The following is an 18141-nucleotide window of genomic DNA, read 5'->3' as shown; positions in this document are numbered from 1 at the left end:
ATTGCTATTAATGGATCTGGGGTTGAAAGGGTGAACAGCTTTAAGTTCCTCGGCATACACATCACCAAGGATCTCACATGGTCTGTACATACCGGCTGTGTGGTGAAAAAGGCACAACAGTGCCTCTCTCACCTCAGACAGTTGAAGAAGTTTGGCATGAATCTCCAAATCCTAAGGACTTTCTACGGGGGTACAATTGAGAGCATCCTGACTGGCTGCATCACTGCCTGATATGGGAACTGTGCTTCCTTCAATCGCAGGACTCTGCAGAGAGTTGAGCAGACAGCCCAGCGCATCTGTAGATGTGAATTTCCTACTATTCAGGACTTTTACAGTGACAGGTACATAAAAAGGATGTGAAGGATCTTTGGGGACCTGAGTTACCCCAACCACAAACTGTTCCAGCTGCTACCATCGGGGAGGTAGTACTGCAGCATTAAAACAGGCCCCAGGACAGCTTCTTCCACCAGGCCATCAGACTGATTAATTCACACTGATACAATTGTATTTCTACGCTATATTGACTGTTCTGTTGTACATACTATTTATTACAAATTACTATAAATTGAACATTGCACATTTAGATGGAGATGTTTACTCGTATGTGAAAGATATCAGAAATAGTCAATTCAATAAATAGATACATGGCTCATACAGACAGTGATAAACTCCATTAAGTGGAGAGTCATAAAATCTAAGAACTAACATTATTTTCAGCTATTTTATACTCAAAGATAGGGACGTTTTATTCAATTTTGTCATTAAGGGTCATCAGAAAATTCATTCAAATAATGCAGTACTGAGAGAAGCTTCCAGATTCATTAAATACTAGGGAGGACACTTAACCTGCATATACATTCTATAGCCACTAGGAAGCATAATAAACTGTTATATTTATATAAAAGCTACTTAAGATAGAAGCAGACAATTAATTGGTAAAATGCAAAGAAAATACCAATTAAACAGTCAGATCCAGCACCTACCAACGTGTATGTCTTTGGAACGTGGGAGGAAACTGGAACACCCAGAGGAAATTCGTGCATTCACATGGAGAACGTAGATTCCTTACAGACAGCAGCGGGAATTGAAATTGGGTCACTGGCACTGTAATGGCACTACACTAACCACTTCACAGCCTCACTGCCCAATAGTGTTGGACTTTAAAGCCTCTTCCCCCCCCCCCCCCCCGCCACCTAAGTTTTGTCTGTTGCCATTGCTTCCAAGTGTCATTCAGCATGCAGCACAGATTTATGAGCTGGCGAAGGTTGAGTAGGTTGTAAAAACACTCAAGTGCTTACTCCCACTTGCCTCATACAACTCTGCTGCCCCTTTGATGGGTGATTTTTATTTGTAGGATGAGTCACCCAAGGATTGTGATGGTATGATAGGTAAGGCACTATTGACCAGTCCAAGGCAGCTCTTTCACTTTAGACATGAGCCTTTTGGGTCCATGAGGACTTTTATAATGCAATGGTTTTGGATGGCATGCTTTGGCCATTTCAAGAGGCAGTTAAGAATGGGACACATTTCAGTGGTTCTGGAGTCACAGATAGGCCAAATTGTGTTAAGGATAGAAGATTGATCCCCCTGAAGCATGCTAGTGAACTAGATTAGTAACAATTCCTAAGTATCTTGATCATTCTTGCTAAGACTTTACTTTCTAGTTTATTGAACTGAATTTATTAGAACAGCTGCTACAGTGAACATTAAACAGTACAGCCTTTCAGCACACAATGTCAGTGCTGAGCATGATGCCAAATTAACCTAATCCCTAAATTTAAATTTATGATCTTGAACTGTTGGACTTTTTTTCATTCCTATGTCTGGTTTACTAATTTGTTAACCTTGCATTGATATATGGAAGAAAGCAACATGGCAAGGCGAATCAGTTATCCTTGAAAAGATGCATACCCACAGTAGAGTTAGTTGTTTAAAACATCGTGGAATGTTACACATGCATTGTCCCAATGTGTGCAGTAAGGAGTTGATATTTTTAATTTGAACATGTGTGAAAACAGTCAGAACCTGTTAAACAACAAAGAAGGATGGAGGATTATATTAGTGTTGCAGCATTTGAAAAGTTAAACATACAAAGGTATGCAGGTGGAGAAGGCAGGAAGTGTATGTCATGCCCAGAGAAATAATGTTATAATTACCATTCTCTGCCTGGTGTTAAAATTAATAAATCAAATTTGATATGATGCCCCATGCTGCTAATCAACTGTTTGACACATTTCCGTGCAGCTCTTTTCATAATTTACAAAGATCACAACTGCATTAGTTGACAATGGGTTGCCAGTCTGCCAGTTTTCCATGAGACCTGAAAGGATTCACTGCTAACCTAAACCTTGCCCATCTGTCTATATATCACTTTATTTTGATTGTGTTAGACAATAGTTCTGATATCTCGCCTGTGTTGATTACTTTCTTTGAAGTGTTAGATTGTACAAGGAAATCGTTAATTTTGAGTCTGACAATTCTGAAATTGAGAACCGTGAATGGTTTTTGTTTCTCCTCTTACCTATATACTGTGTGATAGTCAAAACCAATTAAAAGATGAAGCTGCTCGAAGCTTAGCACAATTGGCTAATGCTCCACAGCTCATCCAGCATGTTTAACAATGCATGAGATCACTTACCAAGCTTTCCAATCTTTTTTAACTTCACCAAGTAAAAGTCACGTGGAGACAAATACCAGATAAAATCCAGATATAATGTATATGCTAATTAGTTTGGCTGCTTGAAGTGAACTAATATACTGTACATATGTGTCAGCAAATTGATTTTAAACTGCATAGATCAATACCTTTTGTGCGAATCTCATCTTGTACTGCTAAACTTGGAATTCTAACTATCAGTCTATACAACTGTATGAATAGAAAATGGGTTGAGGAGATGTAGGGAAAAAGTATTTTGTTTTCCAGTAAGAGTGTGAACTACATTCAACCAAAATAATCTACTGCAAAGTTTAATTATGATCAATTGACCAGATAATAAATTTTAGTGTCTGCTCTCTGGCAATCTGGGATATAGGAGATTCGTTTGTTAAGAAGCTTTTTTTTGGAGTGGGGGGAGAGAATAAAATAAACAATTACTAGTTTGTTGGTTGTGGTACATCAAGCTCAGGTTTAGTTAGTATTCAACCATGCACGAAACAGCATTCCTTTTTGGGCCAAGGTGCAAAACACTTTACCAACAGCACCCAGCACACTACCCATAGCATGTATCACAAATAGCACGTATGGTTACAATTTCACAAAAACACAGTCACAAACGAGAAAAGAGTAACCCAAGTTCCTGAGCATCCTGCTTGCTCTTCCACTGAGGGAGCACTGGAGGGGGCAGCTCCCAACCCATACCATATTCCAGTGCACCCACAGATGCCTCTTCCACAGCGCTCAGTGTCTCCTCCCCTATGTAACTGCTGCAGGCATCTCAGCAGCCTAGACTTGGTCCTTGCCACCACCGAGGCAATGCAGCTCTCTTACCGTTGGTCTTGTCAATAAGTCAGTGACCTGGACTTGCAGTAGTTCACATTATCACAGCGTCTTGCGATCACAATAAAAACATCCAAGACAATCACCCAATAGTACACAACGTATCAAGGTAGCAGCACAACAGTGGTACCCAATAAGTCCGACTCCATCGTTATCGAGTTACTCACTGATGGGATAGTCCAGCAGTATTTAATGTTCAGCAGTGACTGGCACTTGTTTAAAACAAAATGGACAAGGTGAGGAACTGCACCTTTGACTGGACCTGTAATAGCCACCACATCTGAGTGCACTGCCATCTTGCAGGGAATGCAATTGATGACACAGACAACTTGAGTTTGAACTCTGCCACCTGAGGTACAAAAGGCTGATTAAGAAATCTTCAGTGAATTTGTTTTTTCTCTACATTGTCTTCAGTCAGGAATAAACCTAAACTAAACAATCTGTTGTGAGCATTGTCCAGATCAGTGTTACTATTTTGAAAAGATAAAGCATGTTAAATTTTGCCCAGTTTTTGTAGATATATCTCCAAGCCAGTAGGTTGTATCTATACCTAAACATCAGCAGTTTTATTGAAATCTTATTGAGTATGACTATCACTATTGGGGAAAATTCTATAAATATTGAATTTCTAAGAGTACATCTCATATTATTTGGGTTTTTTCAGTTTCTTCTGTTTTAAAGTGACTTAAACATCCAGTTTTTTCAAATCTGCTTAATAGTGGGATGTTCCTTAGTAATATTTAGTTATTCTGAGTTGATAAACTCAGATAAAGCTACATAAAGATAAAGTTGATAAAGCTACATAAGCTTTATGTAGCTTAACTTAATAATGAGGTCGTTTAAAATTAGGAATCTTAATTTACATGTATGAATAGCAAGTGTCATTGGAAGGTTTCCTCCTATATTGCTACAGATTCAGCTATGGTCACTTATTTTAATTAAGACTTACCAAATTGCGTGGCCCTTTGCCATTAAGAGATTTGAGTTTGTAATCTCTAGGTTGATGTGTTTTCATAATGAATATCTTGGAGAATTTTAATTAGGGAGCTACAGTTTGCATAATATTGGTGAATAACAAAATCAAGAAGTAAGCAATGTGGAAAACAGACTTGCTCTTTGTTTTTGTTTCAATTCATGTTCACATCCTAGGGATTTTTTTGTATAAATATTCCTGATTCCTTAGGAGAAACATTTTATTATTGTAGAAAATTAAGGACTTTGTTTTAGTACTCAGCCATGAAAACATTAGACAAGTAGAAACATTGCAAGAGGTTAAATGCTTTGAGAAAAGATCAGTTATCCAATGTTTTTCTTATTATGATAATGGTTGAACATATAGATATGGGATTTTGAAATAAAAAAAGTGAAAGAATTGTGTGTTAAAAGTTGCAAATGCAGTATTAAAAGAAAATTTCAAATGCAAAAGAAGTAAGAGGCAGAACTTTTAAGGTATTAAAAATAAAATCATCTAATTCAATAATAGATCATACATAGTTTATCATATAGGAAAGGATAATTCTGAATCCAATAACAAAATATTTTCTCTTTATCCACAAAGAAATTTGTGGAAATGCCAATATTTATTCAAATTAACTGAACTTTGAACTAGTTATAATGAATGGTATTAATTCAAATTGTTTACTGTTCATTTCCCTCTATAAATGCTGCCTGACCTGCTGAGTTCCTCTAGCATTTTATGTTGCTGCTCTAGATTTCTAGCATCTACAGTGTCTTTTGTTTCTCATTTTTCAAAACCCTTTTGTGTGGAAGTATCAATATTCACTTAAATTGACCTAATTTTGAAATAGATGTGATGAAGTGTCTTGACCTGAAACTTTGTCCATTTTCATCAGCAGATGCTGCCTGATCCACTGAGTTGCTCCAGCTCTGTGTTGCTTCTGCTTTCCAGCATCTACGATCTCTTGTCTATCCTAATTTTCATAATACCTTGTTTTCAAGAAACAATACTGATTTTATTTTTTGAGTGAATACATTTTAATAAAATATATCTTTAATTCTCCTAAGGAGCAGACAATATACGAAAATACTGGAGTCGATACTATCAAGGATCTCAAGGAGTTGTATTTGTTCTAGACAGCGCATCTTCTGAAGATGATCTAGAGACGGCGAGAAATGAGCTACATTCGGCTCTTCAACATCCACAACTATGCACTTTGCCATTTTTAATATTAGCCAATCATCAAGACAAACCGGCAGCTCGTTCTTTACAAGAGGTATGACAAATAATAGTCATAAGAGATGTGAGTTGTAATCAATTTGGCAATATTATAAGTGGACTCAAACACGGATCAGATAAGTTGTATCATGGAGTGAGGAAAAAATACTAACTTGGTGACACTTTCTGAAAATGTATCCTTGTGTCTAATACGAGTGAGTTTCAAGTTAATGACCAGATCTGTCTGGTTTCAGAATCATAATTTTCAAGTCAACAAACACAGTAAATGGCAATATTTTGTTACATATATTGTACAATCTTTATTTTCATAAAGCTTTCATTTTATAGGGATGGTGTTGTACTACTGATTTTTTTTCTCCATCCATATCTTTTAGACACAATTTTCATTCTTGACCTATGTATCTATTAAACTTACCCTGTACTCCACTCATTCTGACCATTGTAGCCTCTTAATTTGACCTTGCTTTTCGTTACTCCTGAGAATTTTTCTCAACTGGCACTATTCCCTTTTCTTTACATTATGAAATGTACAGTAGATTATGATTAATTGGAACACAGCAGGTCCAATACATTTTGTCCCAATTAACCAAAGTTTCATGGAAATAGTCAAAATGGTATAAAAAGACAAACTGGGTAACAAATTATGTATTTAAATGGAACACAAAACAAATTGGAACACTACCAATTTTACAGTAATACTATAAAACTGTATTAGTGCTTAATAGCTATCAACAGAGGAATTCATCAGAGGAACATTCACTGCCATGTTCTTTTGGTTGACTGTGAACGTACAAAATCATTGCAGACACCTAGTGCAGATAATGGACTGTCTTCAGACAATGCTTTTTATGGTTCATTCTTAAAACTCTTCATTTTCATTGTAACTTTCAAGATGACTGTTGATGTCTTCAAATTGTTCATAGTTCCTAACTTGAAGTAGTGAAATCATGTCATTTTCACTCCTGGCTGTTTCTGGCATCTCCAAGCTCGAATGCTTGAAACCACAGTGTGCAAAACGGTTCTGAATTGTTGTACTGCTTGTTTCTAGTCAATTATCAGTGAAAAAAATCACCACTTTTTAAGCACAAACACACACAACTAATGCTATTTAAAAACTGTTCACTCTTTAGCATGGTGTAGTGTCTAATGACCACACAACTGCATGCGACTGACTATAGTTAGAAACCGTTCAGCAAACATCTCCTGTCCCATGTAAGCAGCACTGTGTCCCAAATAAATGCAGGGAATCCTGGCTATTTTCTTGATTAGTTTCGGTCGTTAACAGTTGTCTCAAATAAACCGATGGCCCAATTAACTGGAATCTATTGTTTATGAAAAAAGTGAATGAAATTTTGGCCAGAATTTTCCAGAAGGCATGCCAGTCATTTTTCATAACAATGGTATAGTTTTTACTTTGTCTGTTTTATTGTGATTTTTTGATGATTTATAAATTCATGTTTGGAAATGATGTTCTATTATTTAAATAGCAGAATCAGTATGCTTTTGTACCATGCAATTGTGCGATTATCTAACTTTTTCGTGTCTGTGGAAAGAGGCTGGATGTCTACATTCGGCGATGCTGTTGCTATCTCATTAAGACTAGTAGCTGGCTATGTATTACTAAGAATTTGTGCTGGGATCAAATTCTATCATCATGCAGGAAAACAACAACTCTTTGTTTTGACAGTTTGTAATATTGTCCATTTTGGTCTAAAGTTTCATTCCATTGACTGTTACAGAAAGATGAAAGTGTGCCTTTGTTTCTATTTTTTGCCAAAACTAAATATAGCTGCAAATTTTTCTTCTGGTACAAATGATCTTGACTTGCAAAGTACAAATGTAAAATTATTTTGGTTTTTGAAAGAGCTATATGTCCTGTTCATCCACCAAAGATATGAATCCTTCTTTTGGCGTGCACAATGGCACTAATTTACTCAAATTTTGTTAGCAGTCAGATGAATTACTAGGGTCTCATTGTGCACACTCCAGCTGTGGTCCTTAATAAAAAGGAATTTATTCATAGTCCATGAGTATTTTCCATTTCAAGCTCTGATTGAGGGAAGCTTTCTGTTGAAAGTATGAATTCGGAAAACAGCTTCTCTGGTGTTTAGTGACAAAATGATGGGCAGGAAGTAGTTGAGCCATGGTCCCACACCACCAGTTTCCAGAACAGTTATTACCCTACAGCAATCAGGTTTCTGAACTGGCATGAATAACTTCAATCACCACTATGAACTGACTGTATGAAGTATGGATTCCTTTCCAAGGATGCTTTACATCTTTTGTTCTCAGTATTATTTTTTTAATTTGCACAGCTTGTCTTTTGTATGTTGCTCGTTTGTCAGTCTGTATGTATAGTTTTTGTAAATTCGATTGTATTTTTTCTATAAGTTCCTTCAAGGAAATGAATCTCAAGGTAGTATTAGTATCAAACATGTACTTTGATAATAAATTTACTTTGAACTTTGGAAGGAGAGAAATTGCTGTGCAGGCTTAGGTTAAGGATGACAAATAGTGCTCAGCACTTGGGCTCCAAGGTATTACAAAAATAAAACTGATTTGGATCATGGAGTAATTTGTCATTCAAATCAGGATCAAACAAAATATCAATAAAATGAGTTGACATAAGATCAGTAACCAAAGAGAGAAGTGGCATCTGGGGTGGAACTTTATTTTCAGGAGGAGTTAACAGAATAAGTTCAGCCTGGTAGGAAAGTCCATTCTGAACAAACATTATTATTGTGGTGTGTGTGTGTTACTAGAGCTGTATGTAGCCTAGCCACCAGTAATAGCCTAGAGGTGATTGGGGCAAGGATTTATTGATTATGGAGGTATTAATCACATGCATGATTTCTGCTTAACATAGTATTGCTGTGCATACTATTTTTACCCATTAAACCACATACTTTTAGGAATAAAAATCAACGTAGCATGTGCAAATTTCTGATAAGCTGTTAAATATGGGTAAATGATCTTTACGATTTTTGCCATTGGTATTAGTTAAATATATTTATAATTGCATACATGAAACCATGAGCATAAAAGTAATGCAAGAAATTATATGAAAGTAGTTTCTTCAGTGTTCTGTTTGTTCTGAGCTGAGATTTGAAATTTTCCTGTACTCTAAGCTCAGAATCTTTTCTAACAACTGATCTATTTTCAGCAACATTTTCCTCCTTCACTCTAAACATCCCAAGAGCCTTCATCCCTTAAACTGTCATTTTTCCTGCTGTGTTTACTTTATCAAAAAAGCTAAAGGACAGACAATGTTATGTGAGGAATCAAAGCTGTTTGCTTTTGGTCATTTTCAGAATTTTTGTTTGAAACAATTAGTATCTCTATGGTTACTTGATGTTATTTTATGAATTAAGTTTTCTTTAGGCATGCAGACTAGACTGTAGCCAGTTGTATCTATCAGCACTTAGAAAGACCTGATCTATCAGGCTCGCTCCATTATTTATGTACAAATTTAGAAGAAATGAGGACTGCATGGTAGCATATGACCATAACTCAGAATTGTGAGCATATTATTTTTTCACACAGGGCAGTTGTTTAGAGGTAGTCCTAGACATCTCCCCTGCACTTGTTGAAAAGGAATCTTGATTTCCTATTGCACTTAATAGGCTTGGAAATAGTGGCATAAAAATAAGTATTTCCCATCTATTTTTTAATATGTTGCTATGTTGCTTGCATTTAAAATTTAAGAGCATACGATGCTATTATTGTGCTTTGGAGATTAGAGTTTTGATTAAAATATGTAAGCAGGTTGCCCACAATGTTTTTGGCATCATTTTTAAGATATTTGTGGTGGAAATAAATTCATTGCTTGCCTCAAGCTATTAATGTATAAAGCTGTGTGTGATATTTTTATTGATGTTCTCCTGAAACTCTCACAGATTTATTTTACAGGAAGCTAGCAAAGCAGATGAATGTGCATTCATACAGTGTAGGCTGTTGAATTTCCTGTTGCACTTGCTCTTGAGACTATCATAAATTAACGTAAACTTTATGATGTGTGTAATTGGTTCTGCTTAGTTATATTATCCAGTGAAGGAAAATGGAAAAACTGGTACCCCTAACGGAAGTCTATGTGGTTAGTTTGTAACATGTATAACTCTACTTAGATCGAATCCTGATTACAGGAAGGATTGGATAACATATATAGTTACTTCATAAAGTTTTATAAACCATGCACAGGTGCTGAAAAAGCATTAATGATCCATGACCACAAATTATTATGTGTTAATAAGTGCATTGTGAAAGTTTTCTTAATGCATTTCCCAAAAGAGAAAATTGCTCTGTAGCATTCATACCTCCTGTGCTGTAAAGGAAACAGTGTACCTCTGCTGCAGATTTTTTTTTAAATGTATTCTTGTGAAACACTACCTGTTCACTGTAATTTACTATCAATAAGTTGTTTTCTGGGATAATTTTCTGTCAAGGCTCTTATAGTTATTACTTCTACATAATTACAGGTAAGACGCAATAGGTAAACACACAACATGAGATTCTTCAGATGCTGGTAATCTTGAGCGGCACAAACAGAAAGGCTGGAGGAACTTGACAAGTCAAGCAGTATCCATGGAAGGGAATAAACAGACACTTTATCTCTCTTTCCCCCCCCCCCCCCCCGGGGGGTATTTTGTGTACAACACAAAAGGTATTGAGATTAAAACATGTAACTTCACTCCAGTGTTTGCTGAATAAATTTCATTAATAATCTTCAAAGACTGCACATCATGTGGCATAGGTTTTAAGTGCACGAGTTGGTGTCTATTTTGCATTTGCACTTTCATGAAGATTGTGGTTAAATTGTATTTTTAAAGATTGGTGGTCAAATGTGGCAACAGTTATTAAAGTTCTGACAGTTTAAAAAAATATAGTTCTAATGTGGAAGTGGTCTTTCTGTTGGATTACACATGGGATATATGAGAACTGAAGACGTTTGCAAAGGAAAGATGCAATTGTGGAGATGATTTTATCAACATCTTAGAAGTATGAAGGGAAGCTGAAATTACTGAAGGTGAATAAGTTAAGAGACAAATCCCTTTGTAGAGAAGGGCTACTTCAAGATGTGTTTTCCTGTGAAGAGCAAGAAGTCTCTCTCCAAAGATGATCTAATTATTTACTGCAGCAAGTTTTTTTTTAATATGCAAGAGCATAGCGAATAGGAATAGACCTGTTAGAACCTATTCCATCATTCTGAGATTATAGCTTGTCAAATTTTTGGTCTCAACATTCCTGCTCTCTTGTAGCTTTGACAGTCTTGGAATCTGAAAATCCATCAATCTCTAAATATATTCAATGACTATCAACTTCACAGACCACTGGGTAAAAATTTCAAAGATTCATAGCTCAGAAAAACTTCCCCAGTCATATGCTTTGCAAGAAACATCAACATTCCATTACTTGCTCTTCCTACATGCTTCAAGTTGTCAGAACCCTTTAACTGTAATTCTTGTAAACTTAAATTTGATGTTTTTATCCTTACTAGTTAACTTCACATTTTCCCTCATTATGCAGATCTATGAACTTGTTCCTAAAAATATTGGTTAGTGTTATGAAGTGCATCTAAACTTTCATCATGACACTTCTGTTGAAACTGAACATAACATTTTGCAGATGCTGGAAAACTTTGCATAAACACTGTGCATAGAATGCTGGAGAAACTCAGCAGAGAAGGCAGTATCTATGGGAGGAAATGAACAGTCAACGTTTTGGGTTGAAACGCTGAAAAAATCCTGAAGAGGGTTCAAAAGTTCAAAATAAATTTGTTATAAATACATGTATGTTACCACATACTACAGTCGACCTTCACTATCAGACTTCCTGTAATCCAGTTCCTTCGACAATCCAGTACTGAGTTCAAATTTTCCATGCAACTGTAATTTCAAATTTCCTGCGCCACCATACCAATCTGCTGCGCATTATTTTGGTTGCGCTAGATCTGTTCACGTGTTGGCACGCTCTTGTAAGCACAGACAGGCGATTCCTGCTTGTTTTCCTGCATTTATTAATATCATTTGCGTGAGGTGTGGCCACCTGGCACCCGTCCATCTCACCGGCCAGTGGTGGGGAAGCTGGTGCACGCTGGGTCAGTCCGCCTTCTCGCCCACCTGCTGGCAGTCGCGCACTGCCCTCTGGCATCGCCCGGCCAGCACTCTGTTCTCTTCTGCCTACGACCTCAGATCAGACATGGCGACCCACTGAATTTAAGTATATTACTAAGTGGAGGAAAAGAAACTTGAGGATTCCCTGAGTAACTACGAGTGAAGAGGGAAGAGCCCAGCTGCCTGGCGGTCACGTGAAATGTGGCGTATAGAAGACCTTCTTTCTCTGACTTCTGCTTCTGCTCACCCAAATGTGCTGCCACCAACATCGACAGTTTTTGAAGAAACTGTTGTGCCAGTTTCAGCACCAGTTCCTGATGATTCACTCATTTTTCAAGATGAAGATGTTGATGATCCTGACAACCCCACACTTGCAGACATGTAACTTTGCCTGAAGGTATATTAAATGCCTCACTTTAGAAGTGGAAGTGCCCAGTTGTTTTGTATAAATTAATTCCTGTAAATTTACCTGTACCCTTTATTTTATCTGTGCCTGTACAGTATATTACTTTATTAAAATTTCACTTCCTACTCATTTAATATTTCTGTTTCATTATTATCTAACTTGTACTGATTTACAAGATATTTTAAAGGTATGATGAGGCGGTTAGCTATTGCTTAATGTGATCCTTCTGTAATTCGGCATTTTCACTAATCCGGCACTCTGCAGGCCCCAGTGGTGCCAGATTAGTGAAGGTCAACCTGTACCTTGAGATTCATTTTCTTGTAGGCATTTACAGGAAAATAATATATTGCGGCGACTCACTTTCTGCGCAGGCGAACCGGCTCACAAATAGCCAGCGCGTGGGGAGAGACTTCGGTAATGCACCTCTGACGTCATTTCCGCCCGGAGAGGGCGGGCGCTAGGGAGTAAATGCCAGCGCCGTGAAATTTGAATAAACTAGTCTCGAAATGGCTTACTGACTGCGTGTTGTTATTTCAGCGCTGTGTGTAGCACATCACTACATTGGTGACCCCGATGAGATTTGGACCAAAGATGACCGACTCGTCATCTGTTCACGCAGTTTCGCTAAAACTGCCGACTTTCTGGACGCTGCGACCACTCGTGTGGTTTAGCCAAGCAGAAGCTCAGTTCTAGATTCGGCAGATATCTTCTGATTCCACGTGTTACTACCACGTGGTGAGCGCCCTTGACCAGGAGACAGCCACCCAGGTTACGGATTTCATACAGTCGCCCCTGGAAGAAGGCAAATATGAAGCATTCAAAGCGCTGCTCATTGAGACCTTTGGCCTCCCACGGCGTGAGCGGGGTGCCCACCTGCTTCACCTGGACAGTTTGGGAGACAGACTGCCGTCAGCATTGATGAACGAAACGTCGTCACTACCTCCTCCCATAGATACTGTCTGGCCTGCTGAGTTCTGCCAGCATTTTGTGTTTTTATTTATTTCCAGCATCTGCAGATTCACTCGTGTTGCCACTAAATGTATTTAATTTGTTACATTTTAATCTTAAGTTATTGACAAATTAATTTATGATTTCCATTTATTGTAGTGTAGAAATTAAAGCAGGTTTCCTAAAATGAAACAAATATTACCAGAATGTACAACTGATGTTTGATGATTCAGTAGTGCTTTTATAATTTATTTGTGCATGATGTATTGATTTATTTTTACCCAACATAAATATTGATAACATAAAGCAGCGGGTATAAAATACAAGTTTTTAACTGTGTGGGTTTTTACATTTAGTGGTTATTTTAGGTTGCATTCAGATCAATATAAACAGCCTTGAGGCTGTATTCAAAATGGTGACAAAACAGTTAATTTGAATGATTTATGGTCATGTTCTTAATTATTAGTTTTGGCTTACTGGTGCTTTCCATGACATAGGTGTGAGATGACAGATCACTGCAATACTTGGAGTTTTTTGCATTGGCAAACATGCTGCTTTTTGGATCACACATTAAGTTGAGGCCCTATTTTTACCACTCAGAGATGTAAAACATATAATATCACGCAAACTATCCTTTCTAGAAAAGAGGACATTCCCTGTATTCAATTTATTACCCAACTGACATAAAAACAATTAGCAAGGCAGGATGCTTTTTTCTCAAGTTGAACCTAGTGGGTTTTGGCATTTACTAACATATGTACTGCTCATTTGCTAAAAGCACTTTGGGATGTCCCAAGATGTCATGGAATGTGTATGTTTAATCCATCTAACTTCCCCAATGTCTCAAATCCTTTCCACTTTTCTTATTATTTCACTGTTATTATTAGTGTAATTATCAAAAGGTATGAAAAATAGGGTCCGGGTTCATTCTCTGCTGCGTGAACTAAATGTTTTCTATAGCAAGTTGTGCATGTTACCCTTGTTCCAAAATTAAAGTGTGTTTATTTTAATAGAATCCATATTTTGGAAGCATGTTGCTCTTCTAATGTATGCAGGTGAGAACAGATTTCTACTCAAACTGCCTTCATAATTTTAACCTGATTCTGAATTGCTCCCAGTCCGGTTAGCTGCTTTATTGGCGAACGGCAGATGAGGATGGCAAATGAGCTGTGGGTCCTTGGTCATAGCGAGGATTAGGATTCAAGCTACCTTGTCACTTGTTTGTGGCCATCCTGGGGGAGGGGGTGCAGGTGGGATGTTGGAGTCAGAGCTACCCTAAGTGTCTGTTCAGTGAGGGACAAGCTGTGTTCGACTGCAGACTGCTGCAGCATTCATGTTTTTTTCCCCTGTGTGACTATTTTACTGCAGTCTTGTATATGCTAATATGCCTTGTACTGTGTATGACTGTTAGTACTGCATTTTGCACCTTGCCCCTGCAGTGATGATGTTTTGTTTGGCTGAATTCATGGGTATTCATGCACGGTTCAATGACAATTAAACCTGAACTTGAACAATGTTCCTAAATTAGGTTGATTTCATTCAAGGCTACAAGCAGAGGAAACAAAAGTTTTGAGAATTGGAGAAGAAACATCATAGAAGAGCCAGATGAGATTACAGGGATGACGATGAGAAAAACCACAAAGAACTTAAATTAGGATCCAAATGTTCAGTCAAGAAACCAAATGCTATATTGGTCAGAGATGTAAAAGATGTTTGTGCATAGTTTAAGGGATGAAGTTAGGATATCAATTGATTTGTATGTAGGCAGAAAATCTACATCACTCCTGATGAAGGGTTTCGGCCCGAAATGTCGTCACTACCTCCTCCCATAGATGCTGTCTGGCCTGCTGAGTTCTGCCAGCATTTTGAGTTTTTGGAAAATCTTAGGTGTCTGTTGAGGTAAGAGACAAAAATATTAAAATATCAAATCTGAAATTAAGCAGATACGAATAACAACTTCAGGGGTTAGTCAGTCTTTATGATGAGTAGTAAGTTTCACTCAATCTTGAAAAGGTTTATGAGATTGGGAGCATTAAAATTTAACTTTGAACAACAGCTAGAATCAATAAGGTTGCTGAATGAAGTATGGAGTTTAAGATAAGATTAGCTTCTTGTCACATGTACATTGAAGCATACAGTGAAATGTGTCATTGGCATCAAATCAAATCTGAGGATTGTGCTGGGCAGCCTGCAAGAATTGTAATGCTTCCAGCACCAAAGTAGTATGCGCACAACTCACTAACCCTAACCATATGTCTTTGGAATGTGGGAAGAAACTGGAGCACCCATAAGAAATTCACGCTGTCACAAAGAGAACATGCAACTCCTTACAGACAGCAGTGGAAATCAACCCCTGATCTTACACGATAAAGTGTTGTGCTAACTGCTGTGCTACATGCCCAAGCCAAAAATGATTATCGTAATAATTCACTCAAAATTGTGTTATGTGTATTCATGGATGTGTGAGAAGTAGTCTGATATTGCAGAGAGTTGGAGTGACTGGAAAAATTTTCTTTGGGATATTATCCATGTCCATAGAAAACTGTCAATGCTGTTGGGAATCTTGGTTAGTAATGGTGAGGTTGTCCAGTAGTAGACGGTGGACATTAAAGAGTTATAACATTGCTGATTATCTATTTATTTATTTAGAATGGTTAAAAGCTCTAAAGGCACAAGTCTGCAGCCTAATTGCACCCACGTGACCAATTAACACATGGGGAAAAAACCAGAGCACCTGGAGGAAACACGTTCGGTCACAGGAAGAACGTACAAACTTCTTGCATGCGGTGGGGAAACGAACACCAGTCACCGGTGCTATAATAGCATTATGTTAACAACTACAGTGCTAAGCTATCCAAAACAAAGTAGAATGGCAGACAGGCACAGCAGAAGTGCATTTTGGTTCACTGGTCATATTGGAGAAAGGAAAGTGAAAGGCAGCTCTAAACAAGCTTAGCCAATACTTGATGGAATGTGCTGAAATACTCAGCAGCTCAGGTTGTACACTTCGGGAAAATGAAACAATGTTTCAAGTTGGTGATTTTCAGATTTCCAACACCTACAGTTTTTTTTTGCTTTTTAGATATCAACAATCGACTTCTGAGATGCAGTCTGATACTCATTTGTACCGACTTGTGTTGATATTTCACAAGATGTTGATTTGACTAACCAAGAGAGTAATCGTTTTCTTTTGACACTGAATTCTTTGGTGTTATTTTGTCATTCAAGGAGGAATAAAAATCCCAAGTTACAATCAGGAAAAAAAAACAATTCAGAACTGATTGTTGGGTGGAAATATAGCATGTGTAAAAATTAAAGCCTCCTTGGCAGACTTGTGCTAGAATCTTTTAAGAGCATTTTGTTCTTTGTAAAGTTGATAGGCATTATAATCATTCATTTAAAAATAAACATCCTGATTTTTGAGTCTTGCCAAACCTTTCTTTGTGTGCTGAATAGCTAATAATTCAGAGTTAACAAATAATTGAAGATTACCTTCTGTTGTTCAGTGGATCAATAAAATCTCCATGCACAAACTCTTCTCAGGCTTCCAGTCAGGTCCAGGTGTCAACTTTAACAGATGTTTCAATGATAACCTCTACTATCTTTATCAGATATAATGCCTAGGCATGTTTAGTTCTATGGTATATTTTTGTACTCTGCTCCAGTTGTCTGTCCCTGCTTGATTGGTTAGTCCTCAACCAATCGGGTTTCTGTTGTCCCACCTTGTTTAAAATTGTATTGCAGTTCTTATTTAGAGTGAAACCTTCATCTTTGACTCTTATTCTGTCTTATTCTGTAGTCTTATTTCAATGGCTTGAGGACTAACCAATCGGGAATGGACGACGGGAGTTGAGTATGTATACCACCGGATAGATGTGCCTCGGCATCATCCCCGATGCTCTTTGAAACATCGGTTAAAATCGACACCTGAACCCGGCTGGAAGCCCATTAAGAGTTTATATATCATTTACGCCAGGAAAGCACTCGATCCTTTTTCAATAAAATCTCCAAGCAATCCTCAGTTCAGTGTCATTGGAAATGCTTTCAACTTTCCACGAATAGAAGAGAAAACAGCATGGTTTCTGCTACTTTGTAGCTTGCAAGAAATTCAATTCTGAATCAAAGATGCTAACATACTTGGATAAAAGAAAATACAAGACTAGGTTTGTATGTTACCAAGTATTTCACCAGTGTTCCTGTAATGATATTGATGCAAGGCTTTTTCTATAAAATTGCAAAAAAAAAACCACATAAAATTGCCTGTAACACCCCTGATTCTGGTGTTTACTTATACACTAGAAACAGATGTTGCATCTAATTTTGTTTGGGATTATGATTTAGTGAGACTTCCAAATATGAGACCTCAATGATGAGGCTCATGTTAACATTGAAATTTGATGTTCACTGTATGACCTCATTATATCTTGCCAATAATGTTTGATCCAGGCTGCTAGTTTTGGTCCCAAAATGAAAGAATAGTGCTGAGCTATTTTGTACTGTCCATGCCTATATAAAAAGGTGCATGTCTGCCATAGCTATCATAGTTGGGAAAATACTTTTTAATCTTTTGTGTCTTAGGATAAGATATCATAATGTGCATTTGCTTTGAAAATGTGATGGGTATAGGCTGTGATAGTCCAGCTGAAATGATCTCTGGTTCTCTTCTTTCTCTGGTTCTCTTCTCCCCCTCCCCTCACCCCTCCCCACCGAAACTCAGTGCAGTTTTGTCTTTTGTATAGTACAGGTGTTCTCCCCCGCCCTTACAAAGGTAGAGCATTCCTATGAAACCTTTCTTAATCTGAAATGGCGTAAAGCGAAGAACCATTAATTTATATGGGAAAAATTTTCGTAAAAGTGAAAATCCTCTTTGTAATGCAATAACAGGTTATTAATGTAGGTCTTTTGTAAAAGCGAAGTGGTGTAAAGTGAACATTTGTAAAGCGGGGGACACTGGACACTGTTCTAAAATGATAATCTTTTACTG

At 37.4% G+C, this 18141-nt stretch overlaps 1 protein-coding gene across 3 annotated transcripts in view; it reads left to right on the top strand.

The window, feature by feature from the left end:
- Nucleotides 1-18141, top strand: part of LOC140737772 (ADP-ribosylation factor-like protein 15) — a 212791-nt gene that overhangs the window by 97121 nt on the left and 97529 nt on the right. For all 3 annotated transcript variants that reach the window (XM_073064403.1, XM_073064402.1, XM_073064401.1), the window contains one exon: nt 5522-5730. In XM_073064403.1, the coding sequence (XP_072920504.1) occupies nt 5522-5730 (209 nt within the window). The remainder of the gene's footprint in view (nt 1-5521; nt 5731-18141) is intronic.

Source organism: Hemitrygon akajei, chromosome 13 (assembly GCF_048418815.1).
Source record: "Hemitrygon akajei chromosome 13, sHemAka1.3, whole genome shotgun sequence".
In the NCBI taxonomy this organism is placed as follows: domain Eukaryota; kingdom Metazoa; phylum Chordata; class Chondrichthyes; order Myliobatiformes; family Dasyatidae; genus Hemitrygon; species Hemitrygon akajei.
The sequence above is the reverse complement of the archived record's forward strand: the minus strand, read 5'-3'. Positions and strand labels throughout refer to the sequence as shown.